This window comes from Papio anubis, chromosome 6 (genome assembly GCF_008728515.1).
Source record: "Papio anubis isolate 15944 chromosome 6, Panubis1.0, whole genome shotgun sequence".
Taxonomy (NCBI): Eukaryota; Metazoa; Chordata; class Mammalia; order Primates; family Cercopithecidae; genus Papio; species Papio anubis.
In genome coordinates this window covers 17,529,713-17,552,731 of record NC_044981.1, presented here as the reverse complement: position 1 = coordinate 17,552,731, position 23,019 = coordinate 17,529,713, and the positions used below count along the sequence as shown (strand labels likewise).

Sequence of the window (23,019 nt, the reverse complement as noted above, 5' to 3'; positions counted from 1 at the left end):
ACATGGGCATTTTTTTTTGACAGAGTTTTGCTCTGTCGCCTAGGCTGGAGTGCAGTGTGCAATCTCGGCTTACTGCAGCCTCTGCCTCCTGGGTTCAAGCAATTCTCATGTCTCAGCCTCCTGAGTAGCTGGAATTACAGACTTGCATTACCATGCCTGGCTAATTTTTACATTTTTAGTAGAGACAGCGTTTTGCTATGTTTGCCAGGTTGGTCTTGAACTCCTGACCTCAATGATCTGCCCAGCTCAGCCTCCCAAAGTGCTGGGATTACAGGCTTGAGCCACCGCGCCTGGCCCTCTGCATGGACATTTAATCTTATGTTTTCCTTGAGGTAAGTTTTAAGGTGTGAGATTACTGGGCCACAGGGTGTATATATAGTTATGGACTTTTTTTACACAGGTGGAAGAGGGCCAGGTACTCACTGTTTTGCTCCATGTGAGGCCCGTGGTGTGGTGTTCCTTGATGTATGCTTGAAGCTCACTCCAAATGTTCAAATATGACTTCACCCAATCCACATGACGCAAATCACTTTGTTGTGAAAGAGAGTGGAAGAAAGCAGAGTTAGGATCTAAAAGAAAATTTTAAAAAGATTGCAGGGCACATGGTTATCTAGTGACTAGGGCCCCTGGAGCCTGAAGCAATTGTCCTTGCAGCCCGGTCACCATGAAGCGCTTCAGAAGGGAACCCTGGGAGGAAGCTGGCCCAGCACTCTCCTGAGGGGAGGCGGCAGGTGGCCGGATGCCCTGAGCTCCGGGTATGGAGCAGAGGGACCACAGAGAGGGGACCCGACAGAGCTAAGCTGACTTGAGTAGGGTGTCCTCGCACTGTCCCTGTCAGCACTCATCTGAAGGGGGCGTAGCGCGGAGGCTGTTTCTTTCTGCGCTGCTTCTGATGCAAAATGAGAGACAATACGCTCCCAGGAATGAGAATGGTATTAAAAAGAAAAAAAAAGAAAAACAGCATTGGGTTCATTTTCTCATAATTCTGTTGAATTATTTGGTTAAAAGTGTAATCAGGCCAGGCGCAGTGGCTCACGCCTGTAATCCCAGCAGTTTGGGAGGCTGAGGCAGCTGGATCACGAGGTCAGGAGTTCAAGACCAGCGTGGCCAACATGGTGAAACCCCGTCTCTACTACAAATACAAAAATTAGCCGGGCCTGGTGGCACGTGCCTGTAATCCCCCAGCTACTTGGGATGCTGAGGCAGGAGAATCGCTTGAACCCGGCAGATGGAGGTTGCTGTGAGAGGATATCGCGCCATTGAACTCCAGCCTGGGGGACAAGAGCTAGACTCAGTCTCAAAAAAAAAAAAAAAAAAACAAAACAAAAACTGTAATCAAATTGGAGAATTTTAGTCATTATGACTGACAAAGACTTTGGTATAGGAAGAAAATTGATCTCTTACAAACAGGTAACACCCCTTACTTTTAAAGGGACATTTATTGAAATTCCCTTAATTTAATATTTTGAATGACAATACAAACCAGGCAGGGCATCACCAGTATTTTTATCTCTATTTTACTGAACCAAGGGCTAGTAAAATGCTTACCTTTTATAACGGGATTAACATAAAAGATTGAAAGAATTGTTAGAAATATTAAACTTATAGATAGGTAAAAATAGTTGCGTTTCCTTTTGGAAATTTTTACCCATAATATTTTCTCACTTATAGAAGTCAAGGTAAAGCAAAAATGGTGACATTTGAGTTAAGAAAAATTTAATTATGTTCCTGGGCCATTAATCTGAAGATAATCACGAATGGAAATCTCTATTATTAAAGCTCTTGTAATAATGACTTGTCTCTAGACATATTTTGTTTTCCTTGAAAAGCCCTAAAGTACCACCAGCATGTTTAGAATCCTATTGTATTAAGGCATGCCATTTAGAAAGAGTGAAATTGGGAACCGAAGTCATAATTATTCACTCCACAAATAGAAAAAATGTGAGTGTGGTTTTGTTCTACATTTTTAGATATACTGATTATATTCATCAAATGTATGAAAAATCTCATTGTCGCTTTATCTCACCTTCACAGTCAAAACTCAAAAACTAAGTGTAGCTCCAACGGTCTCTCTCGTTAGTTTCCTAAGTCTGTAGGGCCTTGTAAGGGTCTTAGTACAGTGCCTTGTGCATAGGAAGCAGTATACACATAGCTATTATTAGAGCTTGAACATTACTTCAATATAAATGTACACACATATGTCTATGTTTATATGTGTATGTACATATAACACACACGTATGTTTGTAGACATTATAGAAATAGCATGTTGACATTCAGTATACTTTCTTTTCTTTTTTTTTTTAGAGACAGGGTCTTGCTCTGTTGCCCAGGCTGGAGTGCAAAGGTGAGATCATAGCTTGCTATAGCCTCAACCTCCTGGGCTCAAGTGATCCTCCCACCTCAGCCTCCCAAGTAGCTGGGACTACAGGTGTGCACCACCATGCCCAGCTAATTTTTAAAATTTTTTGGTAGAGATGGGGGGGGGTCTCACTATGTTGCCCAGGCTGGTCTTGAACTCCTGGACTCAAGCTATCCTCCCTCCTCAGCCTCCCAAAGAGCTGGGATCACAGGCATGAGCCACCATGTCTGATTCAGTTATTTTCTATTAAAGAATTTAACAATGGATGAAGTCCAAGTCTATATGGGCAAGTTCTTTTTTTTTTTTTTTTTAACCAATGCAGTATTATTTTGACTTGAACAACGTTCTAGCAAAACTTGTGATAAGGACTAAGAGTATGGTGCTCTTTTACCTGAAGTCAGTCTTTAAGAGGTAACAAATTGAGCAGGACCCAAATACACATTGGGAGCTGCAAAACTATCTTCAGTTTTCATATACTCTGGAAGAATCTATGGTAGGGGAATGTGAATTTTAATGATTATGACTCAGAGAGGCCACACCTCTATAAAGCTAAAATAAGTGACTCGCTCTATTCATATATTGAAAGAGCCAGGCCGGGCGGGGTGGCTCACGCCTATAATCCCAGTACTTTGGGAGGCTGAAGCGAGTAGATCATTTGCGGTTAGGAGTTTGAGACCAGCCTGACCAACATGGCGAAACTCCGTCTCCACTGAAAATGCAAAAAAAAATTAGCTGGGCATGGTGGTGCTTGCCTGTAGTCCCAGCTACTCGGGAGGCTGAGGCAGGAGAACTGCTTGAACCCGGGAGGCGGAGATTGCAGTGGGCCGAGATCACGCCACTGCACTCCAGCCTAGGTGACAGAGTGAGACTCCATCTCAAAAAAAAAAAAAAAAAACCAAAAAAAGAGAAAAACAGCCAATGAGCAGTCAAGCTGGTGGTAAGTGTTGCACAGATACAGACTCCACGGCTCACAGTCCTGTTTAAACCTCAAGGAAGTCTGCCTTTTTATTCCTCTACCTTCGGTCCTATCTGCCCAGTGGGCAGCAGCGACTCACAAATAACTACGACACAGAGACGGCACGGCGGGCTTGAGTCCACCAGTAAATGGGTGTTGTGTGGTGTGGAGTATGCTGCTTAGTCCACTTTCAGAAGCTCCAGGGTGACCTGGGAGTGCTTTGACTACTCCTAGCAGTAAAACGAATGCATTTGCACCTCCAGCTGCGTTTCTTCGGCTTCTTGTACAGTCTTGAGGTGGTCCACTGAGCTGAACTGAGTTGTCTTTGGTACTACTGGAAGTACATTTTCTACTTAATTGCTAGAGTTAACACTGAGGGGCAAATACTGAACCCTCTTTGTGAACAAAAGTATATAGAAAAGCCCAACCCATTTGACTATGCTGCTACCTGGGGAGAACCCCTCACACCCACAGCCCCAACATATACCCAGGGAGGGACTGGGAGAAGGACAGGAGCTGATGAACTGAGATACCAATTAAAATAGTCTCCAAGGGTGGAATGTAAAAAGGCAGAAACTTAGGTAGTGCTTGAGCTGTCCTGAACTGGCATGTGTAGGTGTGTGCCTGTATATCTGGAACAAAAGAAGTCACTATGGGTGTATGTTCATGCTGTCATATGATATCCAGGTTTGGCAACTGAAACTTGCTCTTTTCTGAAATGTTATTTTTATGTCAGAAGAACAGGCCATCTTGCATTTCTGATGCCTTTCTCATGCGTGCCGCGCACTCCTAAAGTCTCTAATACAACACGGCAACATTTGGAGGCGTATCATTGGGCACAATTGCCTTGATGCAAAAAGTCTGTCACTGAGCACAATTGTTTTAACCAAAGTTTTCTCGGGGTGGGCAGAGCCCCTAAGAGGAAAAGAGGTGCACTGAAGACCCTGGAATTAGGAGTTCTGTCTGCTAAAGCTCCTCTTCCTAAAAGCAACATGGAACAATTAAATTATGTGAGGGGAATGTGATGGTTGTTTTTCTTTTTGTTTTTTAAAATATAATACCTTTATTGAAATATAATTCACATCCCATATACTTTAGCCATTTCCAGTGTGCAATTCCATAGTTTAGCTCAGCAGAGTTGAGCCATCACCACCACAATCAATTTTAGAACATATTTGTCGCCCCCAAAAGAAACCCTATACCCATTAGCAATTATTCCCCAAAAGGGAGTAATTACTTGAAACTTAAAAAAAAAATCTTAAACTTTTAAAAGTTTAAGTTTTCCCTAAATTTCCCCAGTCCTACTTTCACTTAGCACAATATTTTCAGGGTTCATCCATGCTGCTGCCTGAATAAAAGAATGAAGTATCAATACTCCATTTTTTTTTCATGGCCAAATAATATTCCATTGTGTAGATATACCATATTTTATTTATTCATTCATCAGCTGATGAACATTTGGATTGTTCCCACCTATTGGCTATTATGAATAATGCTGCAATGAATATTGTGTACAAGATTTTGGGTGAACATACGTTTTCATTTCTTTTGGAAACATACCTAGGAATGGAATTGTTGGGTATAGCTGCTTTTTTTGAGATGGAGTCTCACTTTGTCACCCAGGCTGGAGTGCAGTGGCACAATCTCAGCTCACTGCAACCCCTCCTCGGGTTCAAAGCAATTCTCCTGCCTCAGCCTCCTGTTAGCTGGGGCGGCAGAGTCGCGTGCCACCATGCACAAGCTAATTTTTGTATTTTTAGTAGAGACAGGGTTTCACCATGTTGGCCAGGATGGTCATGAACTCCTGACCTCAAGTGATCCACCTGTCTCAGCCTTCCACAGTGCTGGGATTATAGGTGTGAGCCACTACTCCTGGCCTGCTTTTTATAGTAAAAAATATTGTTACATATTTCTTAACCTGAGGGATGGATGTATATATATTTTTTTGTATTGTAATCCTTTACACCTTATGTATATTTTATAAATATTCTTTTGTATCTACTCAATGTTTTTAAAATTTAAAAAATCTATAAAAGAAAGACTGATGAAAATTCTGAATATGTAATATTAATTAATGGCCTGGAGTATACTAGGTATTTATTTATATATTTTATGCAATTTTTCTATATTCCCTATAAAATTTGTCTTACATTGTTGTAGACCCTTTTCCTCTGGTTCTAATTTTCACATCTGCATTAGTAAAACAAAGGGGTGAATAGAGGCCAGGCACAGTGGTTCATGCCTGTAATCCCAACACTTTGGGAGGCTGAGGCGGGTGGATCACGAGGTCAAGAGATTGAGACTATCCTGGCTAACATGGTGAACCCTGTCTCTACTAAATATACAAAAATTAGCTGGGCGTGGTGGTGCATGCCTGTAGTCCCAGCTACTTGGGAGGTTGAGGCAGGAGAATTGCTTGAACCTGGGAGGTGGAGATTGCAGTGAGCCAAGATCATGCCACTATACTCCAGCCTGGCAACAGGGCGAGACTCCGCCTCAAAAAACCAAAAAACCAAAAAACACGTGAATTGAAGCAATAATCCAATAATACAGGTTCTTTAATTTCCTTCCACCTGAACAGTCTGGGTCAACACATGAGACGTCTCCAGGTGCCTCTGCATTTGCTGACCAATGGTCACTTCTGTTGCTGCCATCTAAGAGCTCAGAGGGAGATCCACGCTGGAGTCCAGGGCCAGAAGCAGGTAGAACCTTGCTGCTCTTATATTTGCCTCATCCCTTCCCTTAGTTCCTAGGCACCAGCCACATCACATTTAGCCAACTGTTTAGAGTACAAGGCATGACCTTATCAGAGGGGGAGGAATCTCATGATATCCCTTAAATGGTTTAGGACACATTTTCCTGGATATTTCTTCAGCTCTGCCATGTCAGAGCTTTCAGTTTGGGCCTATTTTCTATTCTGACTCCAGTTTAAGTTACTCTGGGATCTACTACTTGTGCTGTCAAATGCAAGGTCCTTTCACGCTGGTTCACCAGGCAAAGTCCCTTGGTTTAGACTCATCTATACTTTCAGCAGCACTCTGAATGGCAGCTGGTCTTACAGGTGTCTCTGTATCCACCCCAATTGTATTTCATATTAACTGAGTCTCCGATTTCCTTCTCACTGCTCTGGTTTGTTGTTTCATCTCATTCTGTTCTTGATTCACACTTCATTTCCTGATTCCTCCTCTCGTCTATAGCTCACCCTCCAACTCTACTTTGATCCATGTAAAGGTTCTGCACCATACAGGGTTGCTCCATCACCAAGCTCTCTGATTATTGTGGGAATACATAAGATAGTGACATGCATTCAAGTGGGGAGAGTTTATTCATTATAAGCGAACTGAGGCAGACTTTCTAAAACACATATATTATCTGGATAATTGATTACACTTTCCACTTGACTTTATCTGCAAAGATTAGATTTTCCTTCCAAGTTTATAGTACATTAGTGTAGAGCCTTGAAAAGGAATCAGTAGTTAACTGCACTGAGTTTTAGGGACAAATGTCTAACAAGTAATCAACTGAAAATTTGGTGAGTAAAGTAAGGTACGTACCTGTGTTTGTAGTCCTTTAAGACCCTGTTAGTGTAAAAGGTGGCAGCGTCATTCATCTCCTTGACATAAGGACCGGGTTTGGGGGACTGAGAAAACAGGACCGTCACCCAAGCATAGAAGGAAAAAAAAATAGGATAAGAAAGAAAATGCCTTAAAGAAGAAGAAAAGCAATGGAGACATGTGGACTTGAAAGTGGGAGGCAAATGTTGCTCTGTAAAGTTTGATAAAAACATTTTCTACAGTATCTCAGAACAGAAAGCACTGAACTTTAAACAGGGTAGGAGAAAGCAGATGCATTCGGCCTAGGAAGAAGCTTCCTTCAGTGCAAGGAGCGTGAAGGTAACTAAGCTACGAGTTCTCCTAAATACTCCAAAAGTGTGATGAGGTGAAGAGGCAACATTCCATCTAGACTCACCACAGCTATCCATCCAAGGGCAGGGATGCTTTCGCTGACGGCCGAAAGATGATTAAACATGTTACTCCCCCGGTTTCTCTCTCTGAATGTTTGGATTTCCTGAATCTTTTCCGATATGGGTTTCAGAAGTGTGGCCACATCATTCTGGAAGCAATCAAACATCGGGGGCTGTTACTACAGGCAGAGCAGACGCATAGCACCTCTATCCATGTTGGCCTAAGCAGGAGAATTCAGGACTTGCCATCTGTCAAGGGGTCTAAAAGAAACATATAATCATCTTTGAGAATAGCACGCATTTGTTCTTGGTTATGGTAATGCTGTGCTTTTACTGTCTGAAGTATGAAAATTGCAGATATTTTTAACATTATTAATGCTGCGGCTTGAGATGTGGAAAAAACCCAGCAGTATAGCACAGTCCCCATTTTGAAGACTCCTTCACGGAAGACAGTGAAATTGAGTGTTGATCATTTATATTTCAAATGGCAAATAGATTACACACTGCAATAACCCCGGTATAAAGTTGGGTAAGACTGGAAGGTTAGTAAAATGACATCATCCTGTTCCGGTGGGAAAATGCTTTGGGAGAGGCTTCCTGGTTTCACCATAGTTACCATAATCCATGTGAAAAAGTGGAAATCTTTCACCGAGGCCCCCTTGACCTTTTTTTTTTTTTTTTTTTTTTGAGACGGAGTCTCACTCTGTCCCAGGCTGGAGTGCGGTGGCATGATACTGGCTCACTGCGACCTCCGCCTCCCAAGGCAGGTGACTCTCCTGCCTCAACCTCCCAAGTAGCTGGGACTACAGGTGCCTGCCACTAGGCCCAGTTAATTTTATTTTTAGCAGAGGCGGGGTTGGCCAGGCTGGTGGTCTTGAACTCCTGACCTCAAATGATCCACCCACCTCGGCCTCCCAAAGTACTGGGATTACAGCCGTGAGCCACCGCGCCCGGCCCTTTTTAAGAAAATGTGAAGGCTTATCATATTTATAGTGACTTTAGTCTTTGTTAGCATTCTACATTGTCCCCAGTCCACTTGGCCTATGGCCACAGGTCACACTCAATTCTGCGAATTCAACAATTGACTTCTCCATACAAAAATGACTTTCAGAATTGCATGAGCTGGCTGGGTGTGGTGGCTCATACCTGTAATTCCACCATTTTGTGAGGCTGAGGCGGGAGCATTGCTTGGGGCCACGAGTTCAAGACCAGCCCAGACAACACAGCAAGACCCCACTTCTACAAAAAAATTTTAAAAATGAGGTGGCTGTGGTGGTGTGCACCTGTAGTTCCAGTTATTAAGGAGGCTCCAATCCTGGGAGAATTAGAATTACCCAGGAATCTGAGACTGCAGTGAGCTGTGACTCACCACTGTACTCCAGCCTGGCACCAGAGTGAGACTCTGTCTGAAAAAAATATGTAAATAAATAAAAATTAAAAATAAAAAACAAAATGACGTGAGCTGAGTTATGAAGTATCTCGGAGCTAGATTCTCCAGAATACCACAGTTGCTTTAAACATCTCCTTATCTACATCCTTAGCATTCTCTAATTTCTCCAGGTGTTGAAAAGCAGATACAAGGTTGTTTATCAGATTTTTGTGCGTGCTCCAAAGAAACAGCAAAGACCCTATGCTTCAGCTCTGTGGGAGCAGTTAAAGAGTTTTAAGCAGTATTTTAGAAAATCTTGTTTGCAGGAGGTAAAATAGAAAAGCTCCTTATAACGCTTTAACTTCTGAGATTTCAGAGCAATGGTTCCCAGCCTTGGCTACACATTAGAACCACCTTGGGGGCTTTAAAAACCACTGAGGCCTGGGTTCAACCCCTAGCAATTCTGACTTAACTGGTCCTTGGGTGGCCTGGGTGAGGGCAGGGGGAATTGTTTAAGCTTCTCAGGTGATTTCAATCATTGCTGCAGCAGTGACTTCACATCCCAGAGGACAGTCATTTCTGCCAGGGACAGCAAACTATTAGGAAATAAATTATGAGCAGCTGCGGTAGCTTTTAGACTTTACCTCTCCTTCTAAACCCCTTTATATCCCCTCCTCTGAAAAGAAGGTTGAATGTAAGGGCTTTGGAATTAGAATGGCCTTGGTTCAAAAAACTTTGGTGCCTACGGGGCCTTGAGCAAATTACTTAATCAGATCCTTACTTTCCTCATCTATAAATCAGAGACAATACCTACCACCTACAGGCTACAGGAGATACTGCATTTTAAAGCCCTGGCACATGGGAGGTACCCAATAAATAGAAGTAATTATTATTATTTCCATGATGCAGTTAACTCATACCAGAGGTAAAAAGGATGTTGTCCCCTGTAATATGTGATATTCATTTGTTTAAAATAAATATGCATTTAAGATATGAGAAGCTCCAAACAGGCATCTACATAGGTTAACAGGATTTTAGGATTCCAGGAGTCTAAACTGGGTCACCTAGTACAGCTTTTTGACAAATCCAGTAGAATAGGTCACAATTAGCATTTAAAAATCATGAAAATAGATTAGAATAGAAAAGATCAGAGGACATTCACATATAATAAGGATGGATATTTTGGTATTTTGGTATCAAACTCTTGTTTTGGCTATGAAGTGTGTGTGTGTGTGTGTGCATGTGTGTGTGTACTGGGTTGCCAAATAAAATGTATTTCTTTTTATAGATCTAGCCTAAAAGTTTGAGAAACATGGCCGTAATCCAATTCTCCTATTTTACATATGGAATACAAGCTCAGAGAGGTTAATTTACTATGTCAAGACCAGCTAGCAATGATTAGTGGAGCTGGAGCTAGAACCTAGGTCTCTGGGGAGGCCCTGAGACAATTCTTGATACTGGGTGCTGAGGAAAATATGGTTAGTTCTCTACATACAGGTTTCTTCTCTGCCAATACGACTAGGGAAAGGTGTTAAGAAGAGATTAAGAGCACAGGTTCTAGCAGGAGACTTCTGGGGTTCAAATCCTTGCTCCACAGTATGCTCAGCTCTGGGACTTTATATCAGTTACCAAACTTGTCCAAGATTCCCTTGTCCCATCTGCAAGCTAGGGTTGACAACAGCACCTCCTTCACAGGGATATTAGGAGGAGTAAATGAGAGAACGTGTTGTGCTTGGTAAAGGGTCAGGTATACTGTGGGTGCACAACAGGTGGCTGGTGATCTCCAAGGTATCTGCCAGTTACAGAGCCTCTCATTGGCCAAGTTCACTGACTAGCTCTTTCCCATCTCTTAAATGCAAACACAAGGAGAGCGGTTTCCTAACTAACATATGCTGAGGGACGGAGGCACCCTTCTGTTTGGGGGAAACAAAGAAATACAGGGAGAGAAAGCAAAGTGCTCTCAAGGTTCCCAGTGGACTTTTTAGCTATCCCGTACTGAAGGAGGGGAAAAACAAAAACATTTGCTGCAGAAGCTAGTCAGTTTTTGTGGAAAAGCCATGAATATCTTCCTGTCTCCTCTTTTTCCCTTCTGACCACTACAAAGCAAAGGGCTTATGGATTTGGTGAAAAGACCTTGAATCAGAGTTGTTAGGGGCTGCACTCTGTCCACCCGCCCCCCAACCAAATTCATATGCTGAAGCCTTAACCCTCAGTACCATATTTGGAGAAAGGATCTTAAATTTGGTTGGAATGCAACCATATTTGGAGATAGGGTCTTTAAAGAAATGATTACATTAAAATGAGGTCATTAGGGTGGGCTTCAATCCAATACAACTGGTGTCTTTTTTTTTTTTTTTTTGAGCTAGAGTTTTGCTCTTGTCGCCTAGGCTGGAGTGCAGTGGCACGATTTCGGCTCACTGCAACCTCCCCCTTCCGGGTTCCAGCAATTCTCCTGCCTTATCCTCCCAAGTAGCTGGGATTACAGGCACACACCACCACACCCAGCTAATTTTTGTATTGTTAGAAGAGATGGGGTTTCGCCATGTTGGCCAGGCTGGTCTCAAACTGTGATCTGCCTGCCTCGGCCTCCCAAAGTACTGGGATTACAGGCGTGAGCTATGGCATCTGGCCTGACTGGTATCTTTATAAGAAAAGGAGATGAGGACACAGACACACACAGAGGGAAGACCACATGAAGACACAGGGAGAAGGCAGCATCTACAAGCCAAGAAGAGAAGCGTGGGGAGACACCAACCCTGCCGTCACCTTGATCCTGGACTTCCAGCCTCCAGAACTGTGAGGAATTTCTGTTGTTTCTAATCTACATGTCTGTGGTACTTTGTTAGGGCAGCCCTATCAAACCAATGCAGGGGTAATGGCAGTTCAGGGAAAGCAAACACCTTCAACTCCTTCCCTCCAAACCCTCAACAATAGAACAAACAAAAACCCCTCTAAACACTCCTGGCCCCAAACACAATTATGCCATACTTGTTCGTTAATGGTTGCCAAACATCAGTTTTAAATACCCTCCCTGGAGCTTCATTCTTAGAAGGCAAACATCTCCTTCTCTGGGGGATTCTTTTCAGTTCAAATTCAACACCTGATCAAGGGTGTGGCATCAGTTTCCCCAGAAGGCAGCTGATTTTTAATGATGGCAGAACTACTAAAAAGCATCCTAATTTTCTCCAACAATTGGCTAAGTCACAATGTTCTTAATGTAATGACATTTTTGAGAAAGGCCAGAATATCTGAATTGTTGATGATACCTGGCCCACTGCCCCAAGGGGAAAAAAAACCAGAAACTGTATATTTATAACATTAGAGAGATTTATTAAGGCCATTTTTGTTTATCTCTAACTTCCCGAGAACAAACTAAAGTCTGAGGAGACAGAGTCTTCTGGAAGATACTTTATATTGGTTATCTGATGAAAGCATCATAAAGATTGAGAAAGTTTTCTTTTGCTTTAGTTTGGCAATTATGTGAAGAATTGTCATCATTAAAAAAAAAGCAATGTTGAGAGAACTAAGTACAACAGCTATTTGCACAACTCTAATAAACATTACTGCTTTTATTCTGTGCCAATAGACTTCTCCTGTACTTTAAAGAAGTCTTATCTTCACCAGTTCATCCTAACTTTCAAGGTTGGAATCAAAAATAGAAGAGAACATCAGAGTGATGGTGTGACTTCCATCAAAGCTGGTTGTGTGGGATGTCAGACGAAAAGTCAATGGGGGGTCTCTGAGAGGTACTTCAACCTGTTTCAGTATTAAGCATATATTAGGCACACTCATTCAATACAGGCTGATTTGCATTGATGTCAATTAAAATTACATAAGGGTTTTCCACTAAAGAAGGAGCTCATCTAAGAGGTGTCCTGGTTTTCTGTCAAGGGAGTGCATTGGTGGTAGCTCCCCGGATATGTCTAGCAGCTAGTGTGCTTTGCAATGACTTTTACATAGATGTCACTCAGATTACTTTTTGTTAATGTCTCATTAAGGTTTCTTTGATTCTCAACAATTTCTCAGAATTCATGTGAAGATGAGCTGAACATGCTCCCTGGCCTTCCCCTAGTTTCTGTGGCTTTGACAGAAGAAGGTGGAAATGGCCAACATGGAAGAGATGCATGAACAAACTGCACGTTTTCAGCAAACGTTTCCAAGGGTTATCTTAGCTGGATGCGACTGTACTTTGGAAGAGTATTTTAGGACTCCATGTCTTTATGACCCTAGCTTCTGCTTTAAAGTTGAAGCACTGAGTCCCGTTATCAGCTTCATCTCCGTTTAGCTCCCAAAGTAAGGGAATTGTTTTGCAAAAGTAAAATGAGTTTTATCAGCAAGCTTTGTAGAAACTTTACCCAAAAAGGAAAACCAAATTCCCACTCATGCTGTTTTGTAAGAGACGGCACAAACTCTGGGAGTTTGACCTCAAAGATGTATCATTGAGTAAAACAAAATAGGCCTGTTATTTCTGGAACCCATGGTTCTCATGTAGTTCTGTATCAGGTAGAAAACGGTTCAGTCATGTTACTTCTTTGTAATGAAATTCTTTTTCTGATTATAAAAACCAATATATGCTCTTTGTGAAACACCAAAAAAATAGATATAAAATATAAGTAAACAATAAACATTCTGCATTCCACCACATGGAAAAAAAGCAGTGCTAAAAGTTGGTGTTCGTTTTTTTTTTCCTGTAGATGTAATTATTCATTGCTTCTCGTCCTTTTGGTTAAGATCAAGTGTAGATGTAATTACTGGAAATATTTTCAGAAATAATAATAATTACTTTTTAAGTAATGGCCATTCAAACTATCAAGAATGATTCTAAGAGTTTAATTCAAACAGTTCCATGAAAACAAACAAGCATACAAATAAAATCCCATCAATACATTCCTGGCATGTACTGTGAGAACTCTCTCATTTGAGAAGGAATGATTTCAAGGTACTGACATTTGCATTACCACTACAACTCAAACAAACTTAATAGCATTAAAGTAAAATTTAAAAAAGGTTTGGGTTCCACCTACATTTAAAATTCCAAGAAAGCTCATATCAAGCAGTATGCATTAGTAAACCACACTACCAAATACCAATCATTATTACTTTCGCTTACGTATTTTTGTGCAAAGTTTCACCAGTTTATTTCATTTGGATGCATGTGTGTATGTGTGTGAGTGCACGGCACAGAAAATATATGGAAAGATATACATCAAAAAGTGTCAACATAGAACTTTAATTTTATTGGCTTATCTATATATTCTAAGTCTTCTAACATGTACATATATTTCCTTTGCAATTAAGGGAAAAGTTTTAAAACATTTTAACCAGTTTCACACCTTCAAGAGTAGAAAATATTTCACATAGGGGCTGTTAAGTTTGCATGTGTCAAAAAATATTAAACCTCCTTCCAATTAGGGAAGAAGCTTTAGGAAAACACATTCAGAAGTTGCCAGAATAAATTACCCAGGTGAAGAAGAATAAAGTTTTCTCAAGCAAAGGTTATCCAACTCAGGAACAGTATTTCGGGAGGCTGAGGCAGGAGAATCGCTTGAACCCGGGAGGTGGGGGTTGCAGTGAGCTGAGATCGTGCCACTGCACTCCAGCCTGGGTGACAGAGTGAGACTCTGTCTCCAAAAAAAAATTAAAAAATAATAAAATATATATATATGTATATATATATTGGACACACACATATATATATTTGGACACATTCTAATAATTGAAGCAATTATTTTCACCATTTAAAGTCAGAAGCAATTGTTTACAAATCAGAAATGTTCAATTGAGTTAACTTTTGCTTCGCTGCAATTGTAGGTGTTTCCTTAGGCTAGTTCCCTTCTTGTTGAGTCCCATTAAATAAAAATTTTTTACTGTCCAGGAACATTTTGGAGATTTCAGAATACGTCCATGGAGACACTTTCAAAAACACTTGTACAATTTAAACAATCTAAAATGTTTGCAAAACCTAGTGAGCACCACTCATCGTGTACATGATTTTACAACAGTTGCCATTATATTGAATAATAATAGATTCCTTGGGAAATATTTTTACATCTTTATAAGACTTGATAGTTCATATATGTTCCTTATTTTAGGATTGCTAAACTTTATGTTCCTTATATACTATATTTGCTTATGTTTTTATTTATTTATTTGTGACAGGGTCTCACTCTGTCACCCAGGTTGGAGTGCAGTGGTGCAATCTTGGCTCACTGCAGCCTCAACCTCCCGGGTTCAAGAGATCCTCCAGCTTCACCCTCCCAGGTAGCTGGAACCACAGGCATGTGCCACCAGCCCTGGCTAAGTTTTTGATTTTTTTGAGGAGTCCAGGTCTCCCTATGTTGTGCCCAGGCTGGTCTTGAACTCCTGGGCTCAAGCAATCCTCCCACCCCAGCCTCTCAAAGTGCTGGGATTACAGGCATGAGCCACCGTGCCCAAGCTATATTTGCTTATATTCTTTAAAGATCATTCTTCAAGAATATGAAACCTGGTGACTTGGTCTTCCAGAGGATGCATTGCTTTGGATAGTTACATTGTCTTGGTATCTCAGAGACAAGCTTTTTAACATGCATAAACTTCTACTTTAATTTTTTTTTTTTTTTTTTGAGATGGAGTCTCACTCTGTCACCCAGGCTGGAGTGCAATGGTGTGATCTCGGCTCACTGCAACCTCCACCCACCAGGTTCAAGCAATTCTTGCTGGGATTACAGGCGTGTGCCACCATGACCAGCTAATTTTTGTATTTTTAGTAGAGACGGGGTTTCACCATGTTGACCAGGCTGGTTTCAAACTCCTGACCTCAAATGATCCACCCGCTTCGGCCTCTCAAAGTGCTAGGATTACAGGTGTGAGCCACTGTGCCCGGCCCCTACTTTAATTTTTAATGCTAATCTTTCAACAACCTCATTGGCACATTTTTTTTTTCAGTAATAGTTTTTGCTTTTAAAGCAAGCTGGCCGGATGTGGTGGCTCACGCCTGTAAACACAGCATGTTGGGAGGCCAAGGCGGGTGGATCACAAGGTTAGGAGATAGAGACCATCCTGGCTAACACAGTGAAACCCCACCTGTACTAAAAATACAGAAAAATTAGCCAGGCGTGGTGGCGGGCACCTGTAGTCCCAGCTACTCGTGAGGCTGACGCAGGTGTGAACCCAGGAGGCGGGGCTTGCAGTGAGCTGAGATCGTGCCACTGCACTCCAGCCTGGGCAACAGAGCAAGACTCCATCTCAAACAAACAAACAAACAAACAAACAAAACCAAGCTATTTTAGTCATACAGAAAAACAGATAATAATAATGACAGGCTCCCATCTATAATTTAATTTAATTTTTCATGGGGGCCCAGGATCATCATTATGATGCCCCTTTACTGACATCTTCAGAAGAACTAGAAAGGAAGAGATCTGGAGCCTGGGACATAGAACTACTTAGATAAGACCTCCGGGGCAGCACTGAAGTTTGACATGAGATTGTTCTACTGCTCTATAAAGGTAGAACAATACACTTGCAGTTGCAAATTGGGCATTTTTAATACGATGTCTTTTCTGCAAAAGTGTTCGGCAAATCATAGGCTAAAAAGCCTTCTCTGAAGCCATTTTTGTACCCTTTAGATAGATAATAATCTACACTGTCATTATCAATATATTTTAACTTGTCAGAATCATTCAAAGCTTTCTCTAGGATTTTGGGGCCACTGACACAATGAACAGTAGACATTTTTTTTTTGGTCACTTCCCACTTACTATTCTTTGTCTTTGCCACTGTTCACAGATGTGATTCCCATCTCTCATCATTTCTAGATTTTGTGCTGCAGAATTTGAGGGTGTGCTCACTCTAAAACCTACAAGTTACACATCAGAACAAGAACACAGTTCTGTTGACATGACGTGTGGGCAACAATTTTCTCTATGCTGTCAATGTTTGACACTTTTCCGAAGGATAGGTTATGTGAGAGGAAAAGTCAAGTTGAATGGAAATGTAAACGTTTAACACAAGGACCCGCGATGTTACACTAGCCTCACAATAGCTCATATCCTGAATCTTAATGCAACACCAGGGCTTGGGAGACCATAAAAACAGAACAAAATAAACAAACAAGAAAACCGTTCACATTAACTGTTCCCTCAGGTTGAGATTTATAGTTTTCATTATAGTTGTTTTGATAAGATACTTGACTGGTAGTGCAAAAAGCTAACAGTCCAGTCAGAGAAAACATATCTTTTCCATTCATGCATCAGTGTGCAGCTAACTAACGAATATGGGAGACAGAGAGGCTCTAGTGTATTTCCCTTGTATAAAGGGACTTGACAACACGAGTTCCAGAAAATGCTGGATTCATGGCAGGGGCATGGGATTAGCTGAACTGAGATCCAGGAAGGAAGTAGTGGATCAATACCAGGCAATGACAAATAGTGACATACAAAACTGCTGCAGAGAGAAACCAGATGTTTTGGAGAGAAAATTAAGTTGAAAACCAAAGCTTAACCTAGTTGTCTACAATAAGTATAAGAGAACAGATCAGGTGGCTAAGAAGAATCTCATTTTGTATTTTGTTCTTATTACAGCTTACTGGTTCAGCTGAGAAGATACCAACTCTTACCCTATCTGGGAGGTATCATCTGGCTTCTGACAGTGATGAATTTTATAATCACCTATAATTTCACTTTGTGAGATTCTGCACATAAAAGCCAAGGAGCAGAAGGTCTCACTTGTGCTTTACTTAAACCCAGAGGGAATTCACTAGTAATCCCTAGGGACAAAAATTGGAGAAAACTGCTGAAACCATTTGAATTCACCAGCTTTATAAATCTATGACAATGTACAGTGATCAGAAATTAGTTCTCTGATATAGTAAGAAAAAATTTTTCTCAACGGCAATTCATTTTTCATTCTGTCAACATTTGATGTGCATTTGAGAGGTGACAATGTGCTAGCAGCCCTTGGTCACTCTCGGTGCCTCCTTGGCCTCGGTGTCCACTCTGGCTGCACTTGAGGAGGCCTTCAGCCCGTTGCTGCACTGTGGGAGCCCCTCTCTGGGCTGGCCGAGGCCAGAGCTGTCTCCCTGTTTGGGGGGAGGTGTGGAGGGAGAGGTGCAGGCAGGAACCAGGGCTGCGTGTGGCGCTGGCAGGCCAGCGTGTGTTCTGGGTGGGCACGGGCTCTGCGGGTCCCACACTTGGAGCGGCCAGCTGGCGCTAGTGCCCCGGGCAGTGAGGGGCTTAACACCTGGGCCTGGTCCCCCAGCACTGCCAGCCCGCCCACGCCACACTCAAATTCTCACCAGGCCTCAGCCACCTCCCCATGGGGCAGTGCTCTGGACCTGCAGCCCACCATGCCCAAGACCTCCCCTACTCCCCTGGTGGGCTCCCGCGTGGCCTGAGCCTCCCGGGGCACGGCCCCCTGCTCCTCAGCACTGGGTCCCATAGATCACCCAAGGGCTGAGGAGTGCGGGCGCCTGGAGCGGGACTGGCTGCCAGGGGTCCGTTAGGGGAAGCCAGCTGGGCTTCCGAGTCGGGTGGGGACTTGGAGAAGTTTTATGTCTAGCTTAAGGTTTGTAAATGCACCAATCAGCACCCTGTGTCTAGCTCAAGGTTTGTAAATGCACCCATCAGTGCTCTGTGTCTAGCTAATCTAGTGGGCACTTGGAGAACTTTTCTGTCTAACACTCTGTGTCTAGCTAAAGGATTGTAAACGCACCAATCAGCACCCTGTGTCTAGCTCAAGGTTTGTAAAAGCACCACTCAGTGCTCTGTGTCTAGCTAATCTAGTGGGGACCTGGAGAACTTTTGTGTCTGGCTAAAGGGTTGTAAATGCATCAATCAGCACTCTGTGTCTAGCTCAAGGTTTGTAAATGCACCAATCGGCACCCTGTCAAAACGGACCAATCAGCTCTCTGTAAAATGAACCAATCAGCAGGATGTGGGTGGGGTCAGATAAGGGAATAAAAGCAGGCTGCCTGACCCAGTAGCAGTAACCCACTTGGACTACTCTTCCATGGCGTGGAAGCTTTGTTCTTTGACTCTTCACAATAAGTCTTGCTGCTGCTTACGTCCACGCTGCTTTTATGAACTGTAACACTCACTGCGAAGGTCTACAGTTTCACTCCTGAGGCCAGAAAGAGCATAAACCCACTGGAAGGAATGAACAACTCCAGACAAGTTACCTATAAGAGGTGTAACACTCACCACGAGGGTCTGCAGCTTCATTCTTGAAGTCAGCAAGAACCCACCAATTTCAGACACACATTGACTATATGCCAAGTACCATGCTGATTGGTTTTCATCTGTTCTTTCTACTTTCTAATGATAAATCTCAAACTATCCAATCCACCATTTGAAAGTTCCCAGCCTAGTCAATTGAATTTGCTGGGTCACTATCTCTCCCTTTGTAAGTGGTCCATGATAGAGACAGGGCCAGATCTTTTCATCTGAGATTAATTTATGTAGAATGTGGCTGAAAGGATGTAAACCTACAGTTTCCATCTCAAACTCAGCAGATGCAAAGAATTTCACTAACTCCCCTGAGTGTTAAGATATCCCACAGTGTAGATGAGCCATTATTGTACCAAGCCAGGGATACTTAGCTCCAATGATCCTTAATCTGAAATGTGCTTTGTCTTTTAAGGGTAACATCATCTTCCTAAGATTCCATTGTTTGTTATTCTCAGGAGCAAACAGTGGGGTGTGGTGGCTCACGCCTATAATCTCAGCACTTTGGGAGGCTGAAGTGGGCAGATAGCTTCAACCCAGGAGTTTGAGATCCGCCTCGGCAATAGAGTGAAACCGCATTTCTACACACACACACACACACACACACACACACACACACACACACCAAAAAAAAAAGAGAGAAAACAGAGCAATGCATCCCATAGAGCACTAGCCCATTTGGTGAGTAGCTCAACATGAGCTGTGCTTCCTAGTCAACAGGGTTGGGAGGATTCTGCATATGGCGCACCCACTTTTGGAGGCCCACAATTCACTTCAGAATACTGAACAAGGTACTAAAGAAACTTACTTAACTTTGCTTAACCTGATACTTTTCAAGCTTTTTGATCCATGGAGCTTTTAATTTCACCCACAGTTTTCTAAGGAACTGGTATTCTGTGAACAGACCCAGGGAAATGCTGCTGTAAGAGGCCTGTGGGGTAGCTTCAGGGTTTCATGGAGGCCTGCTGGGCTGTCCACTGTGTATTCATTTGCCCCTTCCTCTCTGGTTGTCTGACTTATAACCATAGAGATGCTTTCAAGGGCATTTATCAGAAGTAAAGCAGCCTGTTTTCCCTCACTTACCACACACACACACACACACACGCACAGCAGTTGCTTTCGGGAGCTATAATCATCTCTGGGTGGGCTGCTGGCATAGCCATCCCCCACTGCACTGGGATTCTGTCCTCTGTTGCTGTCTTTTCTGCAGGTCATTTTTTGGCCAGCCCTGTCCCCACTTCTAACAACTCCCACCATTGACAGTTACAGTCTCTTTCCTGTCCTTTCTCTGTATTTTCTTGCTTCCTCTTTCATGCACCTACACTTGTGTGAAAAAGCAGGCTTTTTAAGGAAAAAAGCCACTAAATTGCAGGCTTTTTCTTTTGCAGTGCACACTCATGGCCAATGACCTTTCATCTTCAAGGCTTGAGCTGAGATGCTTCTTTGTTGTCCAAGATTTTTGGCCACTGCCAAGTCCAGAGGAGTCCCATAGCTCCATATGCCATAAATCTCATGGACTCCAAGTCTTTTTTTTTTTTTTTTTTTTTTGAGGACTGAGTCTGGGCTCTGTCGCCCAGGCTGGAGTGCAGTGGCCGGATCTCAGCTCACTGCAAGCTCCGGCCCTGGGTTTACCATTCTCCTGCCTCAGCCTCCGAGAAGGCTGGTTCAGGCTCTGCCATCTCGCCCGCTAGTTTTTAGCTTTAGTAGACGGGTTTCAATCAGAAAGTTAGCCAGGGATGGTCTCGATCTCCTGACCTCGTGATCCGCCCGTCTCGGCCTCCCAAAGTGCTGGGATTACAGGCTTGAGCCACCGCGCCCGGCCGGACTCCAAGTCTTATCATTGCTTGTAGACTGCTAAGCTTGGATTTTGACATTGACCCCAAAGGAAAAGTAAAGGGCTGGCCGGTGTGTGGCAAAATCCAGCATAAAATGTATGTACAAACTGCATCTCTATAAGGCATGTGCTGGAAGAACCATTCTTTGATTTTTGACTCAGTTCTTAGATGTAAAGCTTATAAATCATGACTGTGTAATAAAATGAAGAGGAATTTTGCTCACTATTATGTGTAAAGAGAGTTATTTTGTTACCTGCTGGTTCATTTGTTTCTTCATTTATTCAACAAATACATACTTGTGACTTTTATGTGCCAGAGCTGGTCCAGGTTCTGGGGTACAGCAGTAAACAACACAGACAGTACTCTGATGTCCCTGCCCTCTTTTGTTTAAGTGGCGACGGGCATGTATTAGTCAGGGTTCTCCAGGGAAACACAACAAATAGGATTTGTTTATTTATTTATTTATTTATGGCAAGGAATTTGCTGTGATTATGGGGACTGGCAAGTCCCAAGATCTGCAGTCAGTTGGCTGGAGACCCAGGAGAGCCAATGGTGTAAGTTTCAGTCTAAGTCTGAAGGCTGGCAGGCTGGAGATCCAGGAAGAGCCAATGATCTTTCAATTCGAGTCCAAAGGCAGGGGAAAAACAAAACAAACAAACAAACAAACACCCAATGTCCCAGCTCGAAGGCTGTCAGTAAAAATTCTCTCTTACTTAAGAGAGGGTCAGACTTTTGTTCTATTCAGACCTCCAACTGTTTGGATGAGGCACTCCAACTGATTAGGAAGTGCAATCTACTTTACTCAGTCTACTTATTTAAATATTAATCTCATCCAAAAACACCCAGAATAATACTCATCCAAATATCTGGACATCCCAGGGCCCAGTCAAGTCGACACATAAAATTAACCATCACAGGGGAAGAGAGACCCAGAGAAATAATTATAATAAATAATTAAATTATATAGCATGTTAACTGTTAAAAACCATGGAGGGGAAAAGGTAGAACCTAGTGAGGAAGATCAGAAATACATATGGGGGGGTGGGTTCCCATTTAAAATAGGATGGCCAGCGCAGGTCTCATTGAGAAGGTGATATTTGAATAAATATCTGGAAGTGGCATTAGCCATGTAGACATCTGCAGGAAGGGCTCCCCAGAGAGAGGAAACAGCCACCACAAAGATCACAAGATAGGAATGTGCCTCCAGTGTTTAAGGAGCAAGCAGAACCCACGTAGCTGGAATGGAGTGACCGAGGGAGAAAAGGCCAGGGTTTGAAGTCAGAGAGAAAATGACAGGGTGTTGGGGCACCAATCATGGGAGCTGCTGAAAGGATTTTGGCTTTTATCCTGAATGAAGCGGAGATAATCATGGAGTTTTGAGCAGAGGAATAACGTGATGTGGTTTTCTTTTCTAAGGATCGCTCTGGCTGCTGTACTGAGAATAGATTATTGGCGGGTAAACACAGAACTAGGGACATCCTACCCGAGACTACCGCAATAATTCCGACAAGAGATTAAGGTAGCTCAGGCCAGAGTGAATGTAGTGGAGATTGTGAAAAGTAGATTTCAGACCAGATGTGGCGTATCAAAGCAAATGAGGAGTCAGGAATGACTCCTTGGTCTCTGACCCGAACAACTAGAAGGATGGCATCGCCATCAACTGAGATGGAGAAAAGGCAGAAGGAGCAGGCTTTAGCAGAAAGACCAGGAGCTCCGATTTAGACATAGTGTTTCGACCGTCCTCAAACAGGCGTTCCCAGGGGCCACAACTGATCCGTAATATTTGCAGTGCAGTGCAGCTGTGATGGGCTGGCTTTTTTTTTTTTTTTTTTTTTGCCCGCTCAGCTCAGTTCCTTTCTGGTTTCCACTCCTCAGTGTGCCTTTGCTTGGGAGCATCTTCTCACATTTTCAATCCAGTACACATGATTCATAAATGTGCTATATGTTCCTGTATTCAGTACAATTCAGTTCCAATTCAGAACAACACAACGTATACATGCTCTGTTCCTCACCTACAAGAATGGCGCTTCTGGCCCTCAGTCAGCCAGGGGTGAGCTCTGTATTGTTTCTCTCCTGGGGTTGACTTGTGCTGAGTCATTCACTCTGGCCAGCAGCAAAAGTCTGTGAGACAGCCAGCCTCGATTATGGGTACAGTCTGTGGTTGGCAGTAAAATTATTTTTGTTTAATTTCCCAGGTCAATTACTCATTATATCCTAAAACTTGTTGGCCTGTAGAGAGAAATAACCTTTAGCCTTGGTTTCATCTCTACCATATTTTAACAAATTGAGGTGAGAGAGAGGTGCATTATTTAAAATGGCTTATTTGGATTATG

The 23,019-nt window shown here is 42.7% G+C and overlaps 1 protein-coding gene across 2 annotated transcripts in view; it reads right to left on the bottom strand.

The window, feature by feature from the left end:
• The window catches only part of CAP2 (cyclase associated actin cytoskeleton regulatory protein 2), a 167,164-nt gene that overhangs the window by 43,637 nt on the left and 100,508 nt on the right, over window positions 1–23,019 (bottom strand). For both annotated transcript variants that reach the window (XM_021937023.2, XM_021937024.2), the window contains 3 exons: window positions 7,286–7,429; window positions 6,871–6,956; window positions 424–529 (listed from right to left, as the gene is read on the bottom strand). In XM_021937023.2, the coding sequence (XP_021792715.1) occupies window positions 424–529; window positions 6,871–6,956; window positions 7,286–7,429 (336 nt within the window). The remainder of the gene's footprint in view (window positions 1–423; window positions 530–6,870; window positions 6,957–7,285; window positions 7,430–23,019) is intronic.